This window comes from Physeter macrocephalus, chromosome 7 (assembly GCF_002837175.3).
Source record: "Physeter macrocephalus isolate SW-GA chromosome 7, ASM283717v5, whole genome shotgun sequence".
Taxonomy (NCBI): Eukaryota; Metazoa; Chordata; class Mammalia; order Artiodactyla; family Physeteridae; genus Physeter; species Physeter macrocephalus.
Genome location: NC_041220.1, coordinates 79,004,475 through 79,022,866, shown reverse-complemented (window position 1 = coordinate 79,022,866; position 18,392 = coordinate 79,004,475). Strand labels below are relative to the sequence as shown.

Sequence of the window (18,392 nt, the reverse complement as noted above, 5' to 3'; positions counted from 1 at the left end):
GAAAGTATCAGTACTTTATTCTTTTTTATGGCTGAATAATATTCCATTATATGGATCTGCCACATTTTGTTTATCCATTCATTAGTTGATGGACATTTGGGTTGTTTCCACTTTTTGGCTATTATGAATAATGTTGCTATGAACATGCCTGTCTATGTTTAACCTTTTTAGTAACTGCCAAACTATTTTCCAAAGCAGCTGCACTATTTTTCATTCCCAGAAGCAGTTTATGAGGGTTCCAACTTCTCTATATCTTTACCAACACGTGTTGTTATCTGTCTTTTTGATTATAGCTATCCTGGTGGGTGTAAAGTGGTATCTTGTTGTGGTTTTGTTTTGCATTTTCCTGATGGCTGATGACGTTGAGCATCTTTTTGTGTGCTTGTTGGCTACTTGTTTATCTCCTTTGGAGAGTTTTCTATTCAAATCTTTTGCCATTTTTAAATTGATTATTTGTCTTTTTATTATTGAGTTATAAGAGAGTATACAGAACTTTTAAAACTTCCAAATATTTTCCTTGTAAGGCTTATTTATTGTGGCTCATCATTAATTCCCTGAATGGTCTAATTCCTTGGGGAAAAAGGCAGTTTTATAAGAAAATCTCTTGCACACGGCATATAATAATTGTTTATTTCAAATCAAGACATCTTGTTTTTTGTCATGTGTATGCGTGTTTGCCTATATTTTTTGTTTTTAAACTTTATTTTGGAATAATTTTAGATTTATGGGATGGTTTGCAAAGGCAGTATTGAATTTCTCTATACCCCTCACCCATTTGGCCTTAATGTTAACATTTTATATAACTATGGTACATTTGTCAAGACTAGGAAATTAACATTGGTACATTACTATTAACTAAACTCCAGATTTTACTTGGATTTTAGTTTTTCTACAAAAGTCCTTTTCTGTTCCAGAATCCAGATTCTGGATTCATGGTATCCAGAATCTTATCCAGGATACCATGTTGCTTTTAGCATGATATGATATTGTTTTTAATGATAGCTTTTTTCCCCACTTATGCTATTTATACATGTAACACGCACATCAAACTAAAATCCGACAGTTTTTATTTAATTTCTCTGATTATAATTTTAGTATTTATTTAGTATTTATTATTCAACATTTCCCTATATTTTAATTTTTTATACATTCAAAAGTAGTATTTAGAAGTAGAGTTGTGAATAAAATTAGCACATATCTATGATTTTCAAATTATGAAAACAAGATCAGATTTTTAAAATATCAAGATAATCCTCAATATTGTTACTAAAAGTGATTTCTCATTTTCTGTTTGTATTTCAGCAAAAGAAGCATTTGAGAAGAAGGTATCTCCTATAATAATAGATAATACAAATCTACAGGCATGGGAAATGAAGCCATATGTTGCTTTGGTTTGTACCATGAATTGTCATAAGTCTAATAGTGGGTTTGAAATTATTGGGGGATGTTAATTACACAAGTGAATCTCAAGCAAACAGTCCTTGGACTGTATGTAACTGAGCTTTCTCTGGTCTTTAGCAAAATGAGGAAAATAGGAATAGTTTTTCCATAAAACTAAATTTATTCAATTTTCAAATTTTGAGATTCAGTTTTTAAATTCTGAGATTGTTTTTGATGTCTTTTATGAAAAGATAGTGGTATTAAATTATAATTTTATGTTTGTGTGTATTTATATGTATGTATGTGTGTGTCTACAACAGACAGAACCATTTTCTTATTGCTTTTACTTGGAAGAATCAAAATTTGCTGGTTCTTTTTTTTTTTTTTTTTGCGGTACGCGGGCCTCCCACTGTTGTGGCCTCTCCCGTTGCAGAGCACAGGCTCCGGACGCGCAGGCTCAGCGGCCATGGCTCACGGGCCCAGCCGCTCTGCGGCATGTGGGATCTTCCCAGACCGGGGCACGAACCCGTGTCCCCTGCATCGGCAGACGGACCCTCAACCACTGCACCACCAGGGAAGCCCTGCTGGTTCTTTCTTAGTCCCCAAATTTCTTTTGAAATTTTGCTATTCTGAGAAATTCAAAATTCTGTACACTCAGCTATTTTCAGTTCTCCAAATTTGCTGGATTCCTTTTTTGTCCAGCTTTGATGTCAGCTTTTTCATGAAGTTAGCTTTCATTCACTTACTAAAAAGCTGAGTTGGGCACTCTTTCTGCTTTCCTGGCACCCTGGCTTACTTCTGTCATAGTATTAAGCACCCTGTTTTTATCAGTAGGCCATGGGTTGGCTAACTTTTTTCTAGAAAGCACCAGATAGTAAATATTTTAGGTTTTGCAGGCCACGGTTTCTGTTGCATATTCTCTTTTAGCAACCTTTTAAAGATAAAAACACACACACACCCAAAAACTATTCTTAGCTCCTAGGCTGTACAAATACTGGCTGATGGGCTGAATTTGGCTCTAAGCCATCCATTTTTCTTGAGGGTAAGCCTATCATTTTTTTCATCATTGAATCTCCAGAGTATAGCACTGTGCTCGGCATATAATTATTATATATTCATTGAGTACATTGATGAGTGAAGCTTTTGTGAGTATGGGTATTGTTTGTTTTATTACTCCAAGATTAGCACGTCTGGCACATTGAAGCTCAGTTTGTTTCTTTAGTTATTGAATATTGTACTTGCTGATTTATGTCCTTAACACATCCAACTTATACCCCCATTGCTGTGCCCAGTGCACTTGTACTGTTTTGAAGTACAAGGTGTGATTCTTTACTTTTCTGAAGAAAATTGTGTCCTTTGAACAAGTGAGATTTTACTTCTGTGCAGGGCAGTAGAGGGAACAAAGACTTGATTTTAGTGCATTGGGAGCTGAAATTCAGTTTGCTTTCTGGCCTTAGGAGTTCCTAGTTTCTAGACTAATATATTCACCACTGGGACCTGCTTCCCCCTTAACCTTACTTGACTCCTCTGTAGGTTTTTCTTAGCTTCCTGTTCTCATCTTAGAAAGTTCTTTATTTTCCTATGAAAATAGGGAAAAAAACCACTTTATTTTCCTATGTAGAAAACAAAGAAGTCCTTGAATTATGTGTTTCTGATTTTCGTTTAGGCTTCAGCCTTCTATAATGTTTTCTTTCCCCTTTTTTATTATATAATAATTGAAAATATGAAGCTATTTTTCCAGTATTGATTCCTTGACTCTTTGCAACTCTACTTAGAAGTATAAAGGACTCCTGCTTATCATAGATGCCAAATGCTTTTGTCTTCATAAAGAAGTAGATGTAGGAATTACTGTAGAGAAAAGGATCACTTTTTGCTTCTTTTGGTAGTAAGGTAATGAAAGCTGTAGGGGAGTGGAATAGAGTAGAGAAAAACAGTCTGTTACCATCTTGATTGTCATTTACAAAAGTAGTGAAAGTAGTAAGAGATAAATAGGGAGCAGTCAAGTATGCTTAGTGGCAATTGGCAAAACGTGTGTGTGTGTGTGTGTGTGTGTGTGTGTGTGTGTGTGTGTGTGTGTGTGGTATGTTTGTGTGTATGTATGTATATATATGGCAAAGCAATATTGTTCCGTGTGTGTGTGTGTGTGTGTGTGTGTGTGTGTGTGTGGTATGTTTGTGTGTATGTATGTATATATATGGCAAAGCAATATTGTTCCTTGTGGGCTATCATAGAGGTTGACCTAAGTCAGAATCCTCTTAAGTAATGTAACATATTATTAAGGTTTGCCTATTGATATGGGAGTTGAAAAAGTCTTTAAATTCATAGTCTCTCTTTTTCTCTTTGTGTATGTGTGCATTTAAAATTAATTTAATCCTAACAGCTGTATGATACCCCTTTAGGTAATTAGAGACCTGGGCTACTGCCAGTTCTTGAATCATTTGTATGAAATTTGGTGCTGAGGTGAGGAGATGGAAGTGAGTAAGCTCATTACAGGGTGTTATGTCACTACCTACCTTGGTGTCTGGGTTGATTTTTGGACTTTTCTGTCAGAATGACAGAAAATAGCAATGACCACTCTTGGCATCTTGTCATAAAGCTGAGAGTATCCATAGTGGGAGGTGAGGTCAGAGATGTAATGGTGGTTGGGGAGATGGTAGGGCAGATTATGTAAGCGCTCATACATAGATCACTGTGAGGACTTTGGATTTTACCTTGGGTGACGTGGAAGATACATTAGTCTGCTCAGGCTGCCATAAAAAAATACCATAGACTGGGTAGCTTCAACAGGAGGAAATTAATTTTCTCACAGTTCTGGAGGCTAGACGTCCCAGATCAAGGTCCAGCAGGGTCAGTTTCTGGTGAGAGTTCTCTTCCTCCCTTGCAGGTGGCCATTTTCTTGCTGTGTTCTCACATGGTAGAGAGAGCAAGTTCTCCGGTGTCTCTTCTTATGAGGGCACTAATCTTAACAGATTAGGGCCCTAACCTTTTGACTTCATTTAACCCTAATTACTTCTATAAAGGTCCTATCTCCAAACACAGTCACATGGTGGGATGGCGGTTTCCACATATGGGATCTGAGGGGACACAATCATTCAATTCATAACAGGGTTTTGAGCAGAGTAGTGACATGATCTGACTATTAAAAGGATCACTGTAGTGCAGCATTGAGAATAGACTTAGGAGTGGGGAAGAATGGAAGCAGGGAGACTAGTTAGAGGGCTGTAGTGGTAATTAAAGTAAAAGATCACATGGTTCAGACCAACATGGTAGCAGGTGATAGTGAGAAGAGATTAGATTCTGGATATATTTTTAAAGTAGAGCCAGCTGAATTTCTTGTTGTATTGATGTGGATGTGAAAGAAAGAGATGCATTAAGTATGACATCAAGGTTGGTTTTGGCTTGTGTAACTGGAGGTTGTCATCAGTTGAGATGGAGAGGGTTCAATTCAGGTAGAATAGTTGTTTTTTTTTGTCACACTGCACAGCATGTGGGATCTTAGTTTCCTGACTAGGGATCGAACCGCAGAGTCTTAACCACTGGACTGCCAGGGAAGTCCCCAGGTAGAATAGTTTTGTGGTGGGTGTGAGGTAATGAATTTCAGAAGTTTAGGTTTGACTGTGTTAAGTTTGTTTAATAGGTAATTGGATCTATGGGTTTGGAGTTCAGGAGCGAATTCTGGGCTAACAATATATATTTGAGAGTCATTACCTAATGCATGATATTTAAAGCCAAGGAATGGCATGATAATTACTGAGGAAGTGAGTGTGGATCAAGAGTAGACGACCAAGGACTAAGTCTGGGCCATTCCATTGTGAGAAGAGGTCTGGGTGAAAGGGAAGGACTAACAAAAATGACTGAGAACACCCACCCAGTTGGAGGAGTAGGAAAAGCAATAGTAATGAAAACAGTGTAAGAAGAGAGTGATGAACTGTGACACATGCTGCTGAGAGGCAAGAGAGTGAGAATTAACTGTAGCATTTTTCAATGTGGAAGTAATTCATGGTTTCCATGGCCAGTTTCAGTGGAGGATCCAGTTGGAGTGGGTTTGAGAGGCTAGAAGGGGAGGAATTGGAGACAGAATATAGTTATTATTTGAGATGTTTTCCTGCAATGGGAGTAGGAAAATGGGGAGATAGCTGTCAGGGGATGAGGGGTTAGAGTAAGATGGGAGAAATAACTGAATGTGATGAGATTGATTCAGCAGGGAGAGAAAAATTAATCATGCCTCAGAGGGGAGAGTTGCTGAACTCAGTTACCCTTGAGATAGAGAAGATGGATCTAGTGCACAAGTATAGGGCTTGACTTTTAGATTACAGCCATATTAGAGTTTTGAAAAATAGAATGAGCTGTCATTTAAAATGGTTTTAAACTTACAAAAGTCGTGCATGTATATGATAGGTATTCAAACCATAAAAAAGAATGCCTAAAGTCCTATCCCCTTGAGGTAGATGCTTTTCATAGTATTTTTGAGAATCTTTCCAGAAGTTTTTATACGTATACAGATGTGTGACCAATCCTTTTTTATTCAAGTGAAAATTCTGTATCTTAATTTCTTAATTTATATTAAGAACATTTTCTCATTAACACATATAGTATTTTTAAAACCATTGTATATATTTTCACTGTATGGCTGTATCTTCATTTCTTTAGCCAGTTCCATGTTAATAGACACTAAGTTGTTTGTATTCTTTTGCTGTTACAAATAATGGCGAACTGGATATTCTGCTATATATATATTTCTACACTCTGACGTAAGTTTTTATCAATAGCATAAATTTTTGGAAGTTCATTGCTGGATCAAAGAGACTGTGCATTTTACCAGGTAACACACTCATCAAGATTAGATAATCTTTTAGGTTCTTTCAGTTTTAACATGCTGTGAATTTGGAAACAATTAAATTTCATGGAAGTAATTATTTTAAAATGCATTTGTCTTTTTTGTATGTAGTCTCAAAAACATAAATATAAAGTCCTTTTCCGGGAACCGGATACATGGTGGAAATTCAAACCAAAGGAACTTGCAAGGTAAAACTTGGAGTTTATCTAACATGTTTTTAATTTCATGAGAGTGATAGAAAGTCCATCTAGATTTATTTCCCCTTGTAAATAATGAACGGAACAAAATGTATTAGATTGCGGCTTTGCCACTTAAAAATTGATAACAAATTTTCTATTGCCTATAGGCTTTCTTTTTTCAGTTTGTGAAGAATTTGTCTTTTTGTTCCTAAATTGTTAATTAATAGTCAGAAAAATTCCAATTGTCTTATATAGTCAGTACTTTATTACTTATTAATAATATAATGTCAATATCTGAAACTAGAAGAGATTCTAGGATTTGGCAAACCTGAACCGTGTGCTACTGGCAGGAACAAATTGTTGTAGCTGCCTACTGACTCACAATGCTGGAAGGAAGTGAGGAGATATAAATGGAAAAGGTAGCGAATGTTCAGCTGTCCAGGTTTTTCACTACCCACTCTGCTTTCCCCCCAAGGTTATACTTTTTTCTTTGATTGTTTGACTTGGATAAAAATGTTAACTCAGGACATGGACATACAGTGTATTTTGTTTTGTGCTCTGTATTCCCTTAGAGATAGCCCTAAATTAATTTTGGTCAGGGTATTTTCTTGGTAATTTAAACTAATGTCATTACTAAATAAAGGACAACCTAACTTTAGGATATTCACAATGTTGTGCAACCATCACCACTGTTTAATTAACGAACGTTTTCATTACCTCAACAAAGAAATCCTGTATTTGCTATTAGTCACTCCCAATTCCCTTTCCCTTGGCAACTACTAATCCGCTTTTCTGTCTCTATCAATTTGCCTATTCCGGACATTTCATATAAATGGGATCATACAGTATGTGACCTTTTGTGTCTGAAATCTTCACTTAGCATAATCTTTTAAGGTTCACCCATGTTGGAGCATGTATCAGTACTTCATTCCTTTTTATTATCCTTTTGATACATTACTAGATTTGGTTTTCTAATATTTCGTTTAGGATTTTTGCATCTGTATGAATGAGTGAGATTGACTTACAGTTTTTTCTTCTTTGCCCTGTCTTGCCTGGTTTTGGTATCATTGTTTTAGGTTCATAAGATTAGTTGGGAAGTATTTCTTCTCTTTTCTGAGTTTATGTAAGTTTGAATGTTTGATAGAATTTACTTATGAAACTGTCTGGATCCTCTGTTTTCTTTGTGAGAAGTTTCCATTGGAATTTGTCCATTACACCAAAGTTTTCAAATTTATTAAGACCGTTTATGGGACTTCCCTGGTGGCGCAATGGTTAAGAATCTGCCTGCCAATGCAGGGGACACGGGTTCAAGCCCTGGTCCGGGAAGATCCCACATGCCGCAGAGCAACTAAGCCCGTGCACCACAACTACTGGGCCTGCGCTCTAGAGCCTGTGAGCCACAAATACTGAGCCCTCGTGCCACAACTACTGAAGCTTACGTGCCTAGAGCCCATGCTCCGCAACAAGAAAAGCCACCGCAATGAGAAGCCTGCTTACCGCAACGAAGGGTAGCCCCCACTCTCCGTAGCTAGAGAAAGCCCATGCATACCAACGAAGACCCAACGCAGCCAAAAAATAAATAAAATAAATAAATAAATAAACTTTTAATTAAAACTCTTGTAGTATTCTCTTACCATTTACATCTCTGCTGCATCTATACTTTTCAATCCTAATGTGTTTATGTGTATCTTCTTTTTTTTCTTGATTATTCTTAGCAGAGATCAGATTTTTTTTTTTATAAATTTATTTGTTTTTATTTTTGGCTGTGTTGGGTTTTTGTTGCTGTGCGCGGGCTTTATCTAGTTGCAGCAAGTGGGGGCTACTCTTTGTTGCGGTGCGCGGACTTCTCATTGTCGTGGTTTCTCTTGTTGCAGAGCATGGGCTCTAGGCGCGCGGGCTTCAGTAGTTGTGGCACGAGGGCTCAGTAGTTGTGGCACGAGGGCTCAGTAGTTGTGGCTCATGGGCTCTAGAGCGCAGGCTCAGTAGTTGTGGTGCATGGGCTTAGCTGCTCCGCGGCATGTGAGATCTTCCCGAACCAGGGAACAAACCCGTGTCCCCTGCATTGGCAGGTGGATTCTTAACCACTGTGCCACCAGGAAAGCCTGAGATCAGATTTTTTATTATCCTTTTCAAATAGACATCTTTCTGCTTTGTTGATCTTTCTATTATAAGTTTGTTTCATTCATTTCTGCTTCTTTTATTCTACTTTCTTTGCTTTAAAAAAAATCTATTTTGCTTTGTTTATTCTTTTTTTTTTGGCTGCATTGGGTCTTCGTTGCAGTGCGCGGGCTTCTCATTGCAGTGGCTTCTCTTGTTGGGGAGCACGGGCTCTAGGCGCATGGGCTTCAGTAGTTGTGGCATGTGGGCTCAGTAGTTATGGCTCTCGGGCTCTAGAGCACAGGCTCAGTAGTTGTAACGCACGGGCTTAGTTGCTCCACGGCATGTGGGATCTTCCTGGGCCAGGGCTTGAACCTGTGTCCCTTGCATTGGCAGGCAGATTCTTAGCCACTGAGCCACCAGCGAAGCCCTAGGTCATTTTCTAATATGAGCATTTAATGCTATAAATTTCCCTAAGTATCATGTTAGATGCTCCTAGAATTTTAATATATAATATCTTCTTTTTATCATTTATTTTCTAGTTTGCATTACTGTTACTTTAATCCTTTAACCCTTGGGTTGTTTAGAACTATGTTTTAAATTTTGGAACAGACAGTTTTAAAATTTATCTTTTCAAAAAAATTGGTTTTCAACTTTACTGCAGTAGTTAAGATTGTGTGGTTTGTATGATAGTAATTCTCTGATATTTTAAAAGATGTGTTTTACTAGTTCATTGTCAATTTTTTATAAATGTTCATATTTGCTTGATAAGAATGTATAACAGTTATAGTATATTAATGTATCATTAAATCATGCTTATTCTTTTGTTCGCATCTGTAGCTTTACTTTTCAGAAAGTTTTGCTTGATGGATTAATGTTTAAGAGAGGGATGAGAAAATGTACTATGGGAGAGGTGTTGATATCTCCCTCTACTATGTTGATTATGTCAGTTTTTCCTTATAATTCTGCCCATTTTTACTTTAAATATACTGAGGATATTTTTTGAAGTGCATATAAGCTTAAGATTTTTTATATCACTCTAATTGAACCTTTTATCCTTGTCTAGTAATTTTCTTTTATTAATATTAATTTTTGTTATAAAATCTATTTTGTCTAATATAAATAGAACTATACCAGTTCTTTTAGTTAGTATTTGAGTGTTATTTCTTTTTCTATACTTTTCCTTTCAACCTTTCAGTATCTTTGTGTTTAGGTGTAGGTGTATCTCTTATAACCAGTATGGCTGGGTTTTAAAAAATTCACTCTATCTTTGGCTTTTTTTTTTTTTTTTTTTTTTGCGGTATGCAAGCCTCTCACTGTTGTGGCCTCTCCCGTTGTGGAGCACAGGCTCTGGACGCGCAGGCTCAGCGGCCATGGCTCATGGGCCCAGCCGCTCCGCAGCATGTGGGATCTTCCCAGATCGGGGCACGAACCCGTATCCCCTGCATCGGCAGGTGGACTCTCAACCACTGTGCCACCAGGGAAGCCCTATCTTTGGCTTTTAATTGATAAGCTTAGTTCTTTTACAGTTATTTTGGGTATTCATATAATTGGTCTTGTTTCTTGCTGTCTCTCTCTGTACTTTTTATTTATCTCACCTTTTCTGTGATTGTTTTTTCTCCTATCACAGAAAATTATATATTTGATTTTTTTTCCTCCTGTCTTGCCTTTTTTGGATGTTTTTTAATTGAATGCAAGTTTTCTTACTCATTTTTTCCTTCTCTACTAATTTGGAGATTATACACTTTTTAAACTCTTTTAGTGGTTACATTAAAAGTTTTATCATTCAGACTTTAAAATTAAACCATTTTCCTAGCTTTCCTCTTCACAAATACGAGGACTTTCAAACATGTTAACTCTGATACTTACCTCCCTTCCAACTTACATGCTAAGATTGTCTGGAATGTACAGATGGTGTTTGTTTTCACTCGTGTAGTTATTTGTGCTTTGTGTAGTGCTTTGTGCTTAATTTTCCCTTCATTATAGGTCTTTCATCTGAGAATTTCCTTCTGCCTGACATTCATCTTTTAGGATTTTCTTTACATTGTAGACCAGTTTCATGTCAATCTCTTTTTTTTTTTTTTTAATCTAAAAATCCTTTTATTGTCCTCATTCTTATAAGATACTTTTGCTGAGTGTATATATTCTAGATTGACAGTTTCTGTTATTGATGATGACATTTGTCCACTATTATTGTTGTCAGGTGTAATTCTAATAGTTGGTTTCTTTGTAGATGATTAGTTTTTTAAAATTTCTAGTTGCTTTTAATATCATCTCTATCTTTGGTGAATGACAATATCAGTACTGTGTTTCTAGTTGTAGATTTCTTATTTATCTTGCTTAAGATTTGTTGGATTTGTGAGATTAGGAGATTGATGTCTTTCATCAGTTCTGGAACATTCTCAGCCATTTTTCTTTAAATTGCTTCTGTCCCACGTACTCTCTCTTCTCTTTCTGGGACTTGGATTAGATGTATACTAGACCTTTTTGCTCTGTCCTCTATGTCTATGTCTCTTAACCTCTCTTTCATATTTTCTATCTCTTTGCTTCTCTGTCATCTGAAACCAGATAAGACTGAGGTATTTAAATATGAAAGCCAGATTTCCCCAGGTGGCAAATGCTAATATTAGCCCCGGGATCCAGACACTAAACGTTGGATCCAGCCTGAGATAGGAGAGTTTCAACTGGGATGTTTTCATTAAGACAAGACCCTTGAAGGACTAAAGCATACCATCTTGCCTCCTGGCAGATGCAAATTCAGATGCTGTATGAATGAAAGCACCCCCAGTTTAAGGCCTAAGGATTCCCATATATTAGATTCAACTAAGTGTGAGCTCATAAACAAAAACAAAGGAATAAGCTACCATGAATGAAAGCACAAATATAACAAACTTCATATTTGGATGTCCAGAGACTTCAAATACTAGGAATTTTTTTTCTTTGCTTGAACTTAAAATGTGTTAAACTGTGTGTCTGCTTTAATTCGTATGGGATCCAGTTTTATTGTAATAGGAGTGTCCTTTGGCACATCTAGTCTGCTGTACTGGCATAAGTGGAAACCTCTGTAGTGGAATTTTTTTAGTCACTAGTTAATAATCAATTGAAATGATGGTCATGTTCGTATGAGATTTTTTTTGGCAGAGCTTGAGAATAACTTTTTTTAAAGTTATTAAGATCTGCTGGTTTTTTCCAAGTTGATGAAGGATGTTTGGAAAAGATTGTATGGCATGATTAAGAAAATGGTAATTTAGGACATTCTGAATAAAATGAAACTTAGAATCAAATAGTTTATATTGTGTCATAATAAACCAGTTTTGATATTTTTATGTATTAGAAATGTATCATTGTTTCTCTTAACATTATATGAGCCGATTTTTTAAAAACTTAATTACCAATGTTCCTTCTACCCTTCTTTTCCCCTGGAATTTTTAGGCGTAATATTCATGGGATAAGCAAAGAAAAAATAACAAGAATGTTGGAACACTATCAACGTTTTGTTTCAGTGCCCATAATCATGAGTTCTTCAGTTCCAGAGAAAATGGAACGTATCGAGTTGTGTGCATATTCTTGTGACAGAAGTACTAGGTAGGTTAAAGTATCTATGTACAAAAATTCAATTTAAAAACTTAATTTAAAAAAATCTGATAATTTAGGAACTTCTAAAATCACTGCCAAATAACTTTAAAAGTAAGGTACGCATTTGTTGTTTGTAGGGTTTAGGTATAGTCTTACCTGGAGCAGGATATATATGGTTAGCAAGAGAAGTAAAAGTTTATGTGGGTGATGACATACATGGGGGTTTCATTGTCTTTTGGTTTATGTAGGTCCATGTTTACACTATGAATACTCCTGCCTTCTTTATTTAACTTGCTGCTATTCCAGTATTTATCTGTTACCTTATCTACCCTCTATTGTTATTTTGTATATAGTCACATTACTTCTTAATTTTCTTAGGTATTAATAAAAATACTCTTTCAAGCTAGTATCGTAAAAATGTATTATGCATGGTATACTTTTACTAAGTAATAACAAGTCATAGCCTTTTGAAAGTTTGCAATTCAGGATAGTACTGATTATGTTAAAAACATTTAGGATACATAAACAATTGAATAAATAAGTGAGTAAAGAAGAGTCTTAAATATAAATAGATTTCTGAATTGCTCACATTTTTTTATGATTAGGGATGAGATACCCTTTTAAAAAGGAGTTGGGAAAAGAAAATTCACAAATGCTGCTTTATTGAGGAGCAGTATTGCAAAGTGGTTAAGAATATGGGCTCCTTAGCTGTATTTCCTGGCTTCAAATCCCAAAGCTTTGTAATCTTTAACAAATTATAAAATCTCTCTATACTTCGGCTCCTCATTCGCAAAATGGCAATAATAACACTTTGCTTATAAGGATCTCATAAGGATTATGAATTAATACTTGTGAAGGACTTATAATAGCATCTGGTATATAGAAAACTGAATGTTAGGTGTGATTTCACTTAGGAAGGCTTCATGGGATAGTTGGGTCTTTGAGAACTCCTGCAATAAAGAAAGAAAGGAAGATGAGTTGTTAAATAAGGAAAATGCACTGAAGTTGAAAGTATAATGATTCGGCAAAAGTGCTCTGAGTCTGAAACTAACATCGAGGATGGCTTTAAAAAATTTAGCAAGTGACATCTTAAATGAGAGCTGTCCTCCCTTTCTCTCATTTCACTTAATTGTGCAGATCATGTTGGTTGATTCTTTGAGACTTTGTAAATCAATCTTAAGCATTTTCCTCTGCAGCAAATGACAGGTGGTATAGAGGCAGACCTAGTTTCACATATATTAAGCTTAAAGAGGTTGGAAAGGAGCTAGGGAGGTGTCCTCTTCTGGGAACAAATTTAGAACCTTAACTTTAATATTTAATGCATAATAAACACCTTAACTGAAAATCTCATGTTAATTATTCAATTTGAAAAAATTTGAGTGCTTCTTGTATGCCAAGCATTGTGCTAGGTGTTGGGATTACAATAAAGCGATGTGTTCATAGTCTATTAGGGAAGGATCAAGTGTCTCGTCTTTCAGTTGAATGATTCTTTAAATCATAATATTAATGGCAACATTAAGAGATTTCCTTATAATACTTAAAAACAAATCTTACAGCACAAGAGACAATGAAGATATTGCCTCTGAAAAAGAAGAAAATGTTTTATCCTCGTCTCTGAAACATCCAGAGTTAATTGAAGAGAAGAAACATGACGTGACCAAAGAAAATTTGTTACCTGAGAATGTTACATATCTCCCTAATGCAGATTTAAACAACGGAAAAAAAGAAATAAGTGGTATGAATCCTAACATTCAGAATGCTTTCATTCAGGAAGCTCCAGACATTTATTTTTCTGATTCTGAAAGCAAAGAACGAGCAGCAGACAAAAGTGAAAAAGAAGAACCAGTAGAAATGGCTCCTGAAAAAGAGTGTAGTAAAACCAATGCAGATAGTTTTGTAGAGAGAATATCACCAAGTATTTGCTATGGTGGAAATAATCAAGAAGACTGTGGTCTTTCAAATACTGTACCACTTCAAAATGAAAAATCTTCATCTAGTGAAACGCTGGAAGAAAGAGCAGGAGTAAAGAAAAAAGCCTTTGGAAAACAAAAAAGCAAATCAACTTCGGAAAAGTTCCCAAGACAAGAGCTGTCTTTTGTTGGTGACTGGCCAGTTGATAAGTCTATTGGTCAGAGGACAAAAAGGAACCGAAAAACTGAAAAAGCTTTATCTATACAAAGTGACAAAAAGTATAATTGCCCTCAGTCACATAAAGTATTAGACAGTAGTTTATCTGTGAGTATAGATTGTATCCAGCCACAAGGATCTCCACATGAAAACGTAGAGGATGACAGCAAGTCACAGTGTGATGATGCTTCAGAATCTTTCAATAGCTGTAAATATGGTACTTATAAAAATACTGAAAAAGACTCATTCAACATTGTGGGTGACTGGCCTTCATCTGATTCTTTAGCTCAGAGAGAGCACAGATCAAGAATGCCAAAGGCTGGCTTAAATGAACCCAACCTAGAATTTGGAATTAACAACAGTATGAATGACATGTCCTTATATACAGCACGTGAGGGCTGTTGGGGCACAAGCCCTGAAGAACTAAAAACGTTGGGTAGTTCTACTCGAGGAAGTTCTGAAATGCTGCCCAATGAAATGACCTGTGAGAATAAAACTTGTCCAAGTAAAAAGATTCATAGGCAGCACACATTGTCTCTTACTTTTACCAATAGTGTGCCAACTGCTCCTGGAGGAGTGAGACCACAAACTTTAGCTGAATTTCAAGAAGAAAAGACTAAAGAAGTCCCTGGAATAGAAGTAGGCAAGTGTACTCAGACTGAACCACAGGATTTTGCTCTTTTATGGAAAATAGAAAAGAATAAAATTAGTGTTTCAGATTCTCTGAGAGTATTAACAGGAAGATTAGATGGATTTAAACCGAAAGCTTTCAATATTAACACAAAATTAGATGTTCAAGAAACAATTCCGTATAGGGTAATGTATGACAAAAGCACATATGTTGAAGAAAGTGAGCTTACCAGTGCTGATGAATCTGAAAATCTTAACATTCTTTGTAAACTCTTTGGATCGTTTTCATTAGAAGCCCTAAAAGACCTATATGAGAGGTGTAACAAAGATATTATTTGGGCCACAAGCCTTTTATTGGATTCTGAAACTAAATTATGTGAGGATACTGAATTTGAGAATATAAAAAAGTCATATGATGAAGCACAAATTGGGCCATTTTCTCTGGGACTGAATTTGAAGGAAATTATTAGCCAAAGAGGAAGCTTAGAGGAGTCTAATTCTTCTGTGCCAGAATTTAGCCATGGAATTGGTATCAGTAACACTAATGTACAGTCTACCTGTAATTTAGAAAAGGAAAACTTAGAGCAGGCAGAAATAACAGCTATAACTACTGAAAAACGTGGATTAATAACAGGTATATTTCCTAATGTAGATCTCAAGAATAATAATGAAGTACTTCCTAATAGTCAGGCAGAACTTTCAGGTTTATATAATGTTAAGCAGTTTTTTCCAGGCACTCTAAAAGCTACTGCCACTAAAAATGTGAGTGAAATGGAGAAGAATCCAGAAGTCACTGAGATTGGAGACAGTATACATTCTTCTTTGAATTTGTCTGATATTTTAAATTCTGTATCGAGCACTTCGGATCTTGAATTACATGAAGAAATTTATTTTACTGACTCTTTTGACATAAATAAAAGTGAAAATCTTCCAAAGGATTATGTGAAATTTCCAAACACAGAAGAATTTATGAATGAAGATGAACGGGAAGTGGAAAAAATTCTAATGGCAGGGAGTGCTTTGTCAGCTGGAGTTACTGAAGAAGATAAAACTGAGACGTTGAATCCCACACCAGTGATGGCCAAATCGCTGACCATAGACTGTCTGGAATTAGCATTGCCCCCTGAACTGGCTTTTCAGCTCAATGAATTATTTGGCCCTGTTGGTATTGATTCAGGTAAGGAAAAAATAAATTACTAATATGTGTATCTTTGTGTAAATAGAATATAGATAGAGGGTCTAGTTCAATTTTTAAATTATTTTATGTTACTAGAAGTGTAAAAGTAATTTGTGTTGCCTGCCTTATTATTTTTGACACAGTGTGTTTGTAGAAGATTTTTAAGTATATAATTTGAAGAAATAGTATTTAGATGGACTATGTATTCCTCTTGTGCATATACTGGAAGTTTTCTCTGGTATTTACCACATACTCATTTGCACAGATACATCTTTTTGAATCCTTTGGTGCTACTCCAGATACACTTAAGGCAAGATAATTCCTTAGAATACACCTACTGGAAAGTCTTGACTAATGGAAATGAATATATTAAATATATTTAGTCTAATGGACATGAATAACTTAAATATATGAAACATAATATAATTGTACCTGCCAAGAAGTGTGAAAACAATGACATATTACATAAAAATATTCCAAGAGATTTAGAACTAGAGACATAGGTTAGTAATTAAAAATACAAATTAGTTTTATGATGCATAAGGTAGTTGAGTATGTTTTCTGCAAATGTATAATGAGTAATCATATTTTCTTTTCTTTTCTTCCCCCCCTCACAAGGGTCCCTAACAGTTGAGGATTGTGTGGTTCATATAGATCTGAATCTGGCTAAAGTGATTCATGAAAAATGGAAAGAATCTGTAATGGTTGGTAGGCTTCTTTTTATAGAAAGCTCCTTTTGTGTACATTTTGTTACCTTTGCTCTTCAATAAAATCTGTTATATGAAAGATTCTATTGAATGTGGACTCTGAGAGAGAATTAATTTTACCAGTTAACAGGTTACTGATTTTTTTTTCTCCTTCCAGTACTTTAGATTATTTCCAGACTGGCCAAATTATATAATTAATGACGGAGCCCAATATGATTGTTGATTTTTTTTTTTTTTTTAGGGAAAAAATTATAAATAGTTTTTTACTCCTTAAAGACCTGCAGTGCTAATTAAGTTTCATAAACAGTTTTTAAAAAATCACAGCATTGGGCTTCCCTGGTGGCGCAGTGGTTGGGAGTCTGCCTGCTGATGTGGGGGGCACGGGTTCGTGCCCCGGTCCGGGAAGATCCCACATGCCGCAGAGCGGCTAGGCCCATGTGCCATGGCCGCTGAGCCTGCGCGTCCGGAGCCTGTGCTCCGCAACGGGAGAGGCCACAACAGTGGGAAGCCCGCGTACCACACAAAAAAATAATAATAATAATAATCACAGCATAAGAGCTCTTAAGTAGAAAAAATATATAGATGGAATCAATTTATAATTATGTTTATCTAGTTTTATTAGATTTAGCAAGAATGATTGATAGTTTTACAGGGAGAAATGATTACTAGAGAAAAATAATATAAGCTTGTTTTCTAATGCACCCTCCTTTGCCAATCCCGTTCTGCCTCTGTGTTTAGGAGCGACAAAGACAAGAAGAGGTATCCTGTGGCAAATTAATGCAAGGTAAAGCACATATTTTCACTTCTAATGTTCTTGTCTTGATGTTGAAACTTGGTGTGTGTGTATGAATTTTAACTTTTTTTTTAAGTGTTTTTTTGGCTTTTATTTGGCTTTTTTTTTTTTTTGGCTTTTATTTGGCTGCGCCAGGTCTTAGTTGTGGCACGCGGGATCTTCGTTGCAACGTGTGGGATATTTGTTGAGGTGTGCGGGATCTTTAGTTGCAGCGTGAGGGGTCTTTTAGTTGTGGCATGCAGGCTCTTAGTTGTAGCATGCGGGATCTAGGTCCCTGACCAGGGATCGAACCTGAGCCCCCTGCACTGGGAGCAGGCCAGGGAAGTCCCTGAATCTTAACTCATTTTAAATATGCTTCCACAAAATATGTTACCCAAGAATTTTGATTTGCAAATAAAAGTTTTAACATTTGATATTGATACAAAAGAAAATAAAGCTTAAAGAAGAAAAAAGCCCCTATAATATCATTTAACTTTCAGTTAACACCTGAAAACTAACACAACATTATAAATCAACTATATTTCAATTAAAAACAAAAACAAAACAGGAGCACTGTGGGACACCCAAGGTGTGCTCTAATGCACATAGTCAGGGTGTTTCCTGTTTATGATTTTGCTCTGAATGAAGGGAAACTGTTCTGGTGTGAGAGCAATAAAATATTCCTGTGTTTGAGAGCATCATTGAAATATTACTTGGTTTTTCAAATTTTTTATTGATGTTAATATAATTAGAGCACAAAAGTCAACCTGCTTTTTGATTACATCTGCCAAATTGAAAATAATTGATTCCAGATTTCTTAGATAGCATTGTCGTAAGTGGTTAGTGCAGGGTGGCAGACCTGTTACAGGGTCCTCCTTTTGTGCCTGAGTTCCCCCAGATGCCTCTCTTG

The 18,392-nt window shown here is 36.0% G+C and overlaps 1 protein-coding gene across 15 annotated transcripts in view; it reads left to right on the top strand.

Annotated features, from left to right (window-relative positions):
* N4BP2 (NEDD4 binding protein 2) overlaps positions 1-18,392 on the top strand; it is an 87,069-nt gene that overhangs the window by 42,630 nt on the left and 26,047 nt on the right. For 14 of the 15 annotated variants that reach the window (XM_055086082.1, XM_055086084.1, XM_055086080.1 and 11 more), the window contains 6 exons: positions 1,303-1,391; positions 6,329-6,405; positions 11,926-12,078; positions 13,626-16,003; positions 16,622-16,707; positions 17,449-17,494. In XM_055086082.1, the coding sequence (XP_054942057.1) occupies positions 1,303-1,391; positions 6,329-6,405; positions 11,926-12,078; positions 13,626-16,003; positions 16,622-16,707; positions 17,449-17,494 (2,829 nt within the window). Of the gene's footprint in view, positions 1-1,302; positions 1,392-6,328; positions 6,406-11,925; positions 12,079-13,625; positions 16,004-16,621; positions 16,712-17,448; positions 17,495-18,392 lie in introns of all 15 variants that reach the window. The other variant, XM_055086087.1, reaches the window with a different exon arrangement.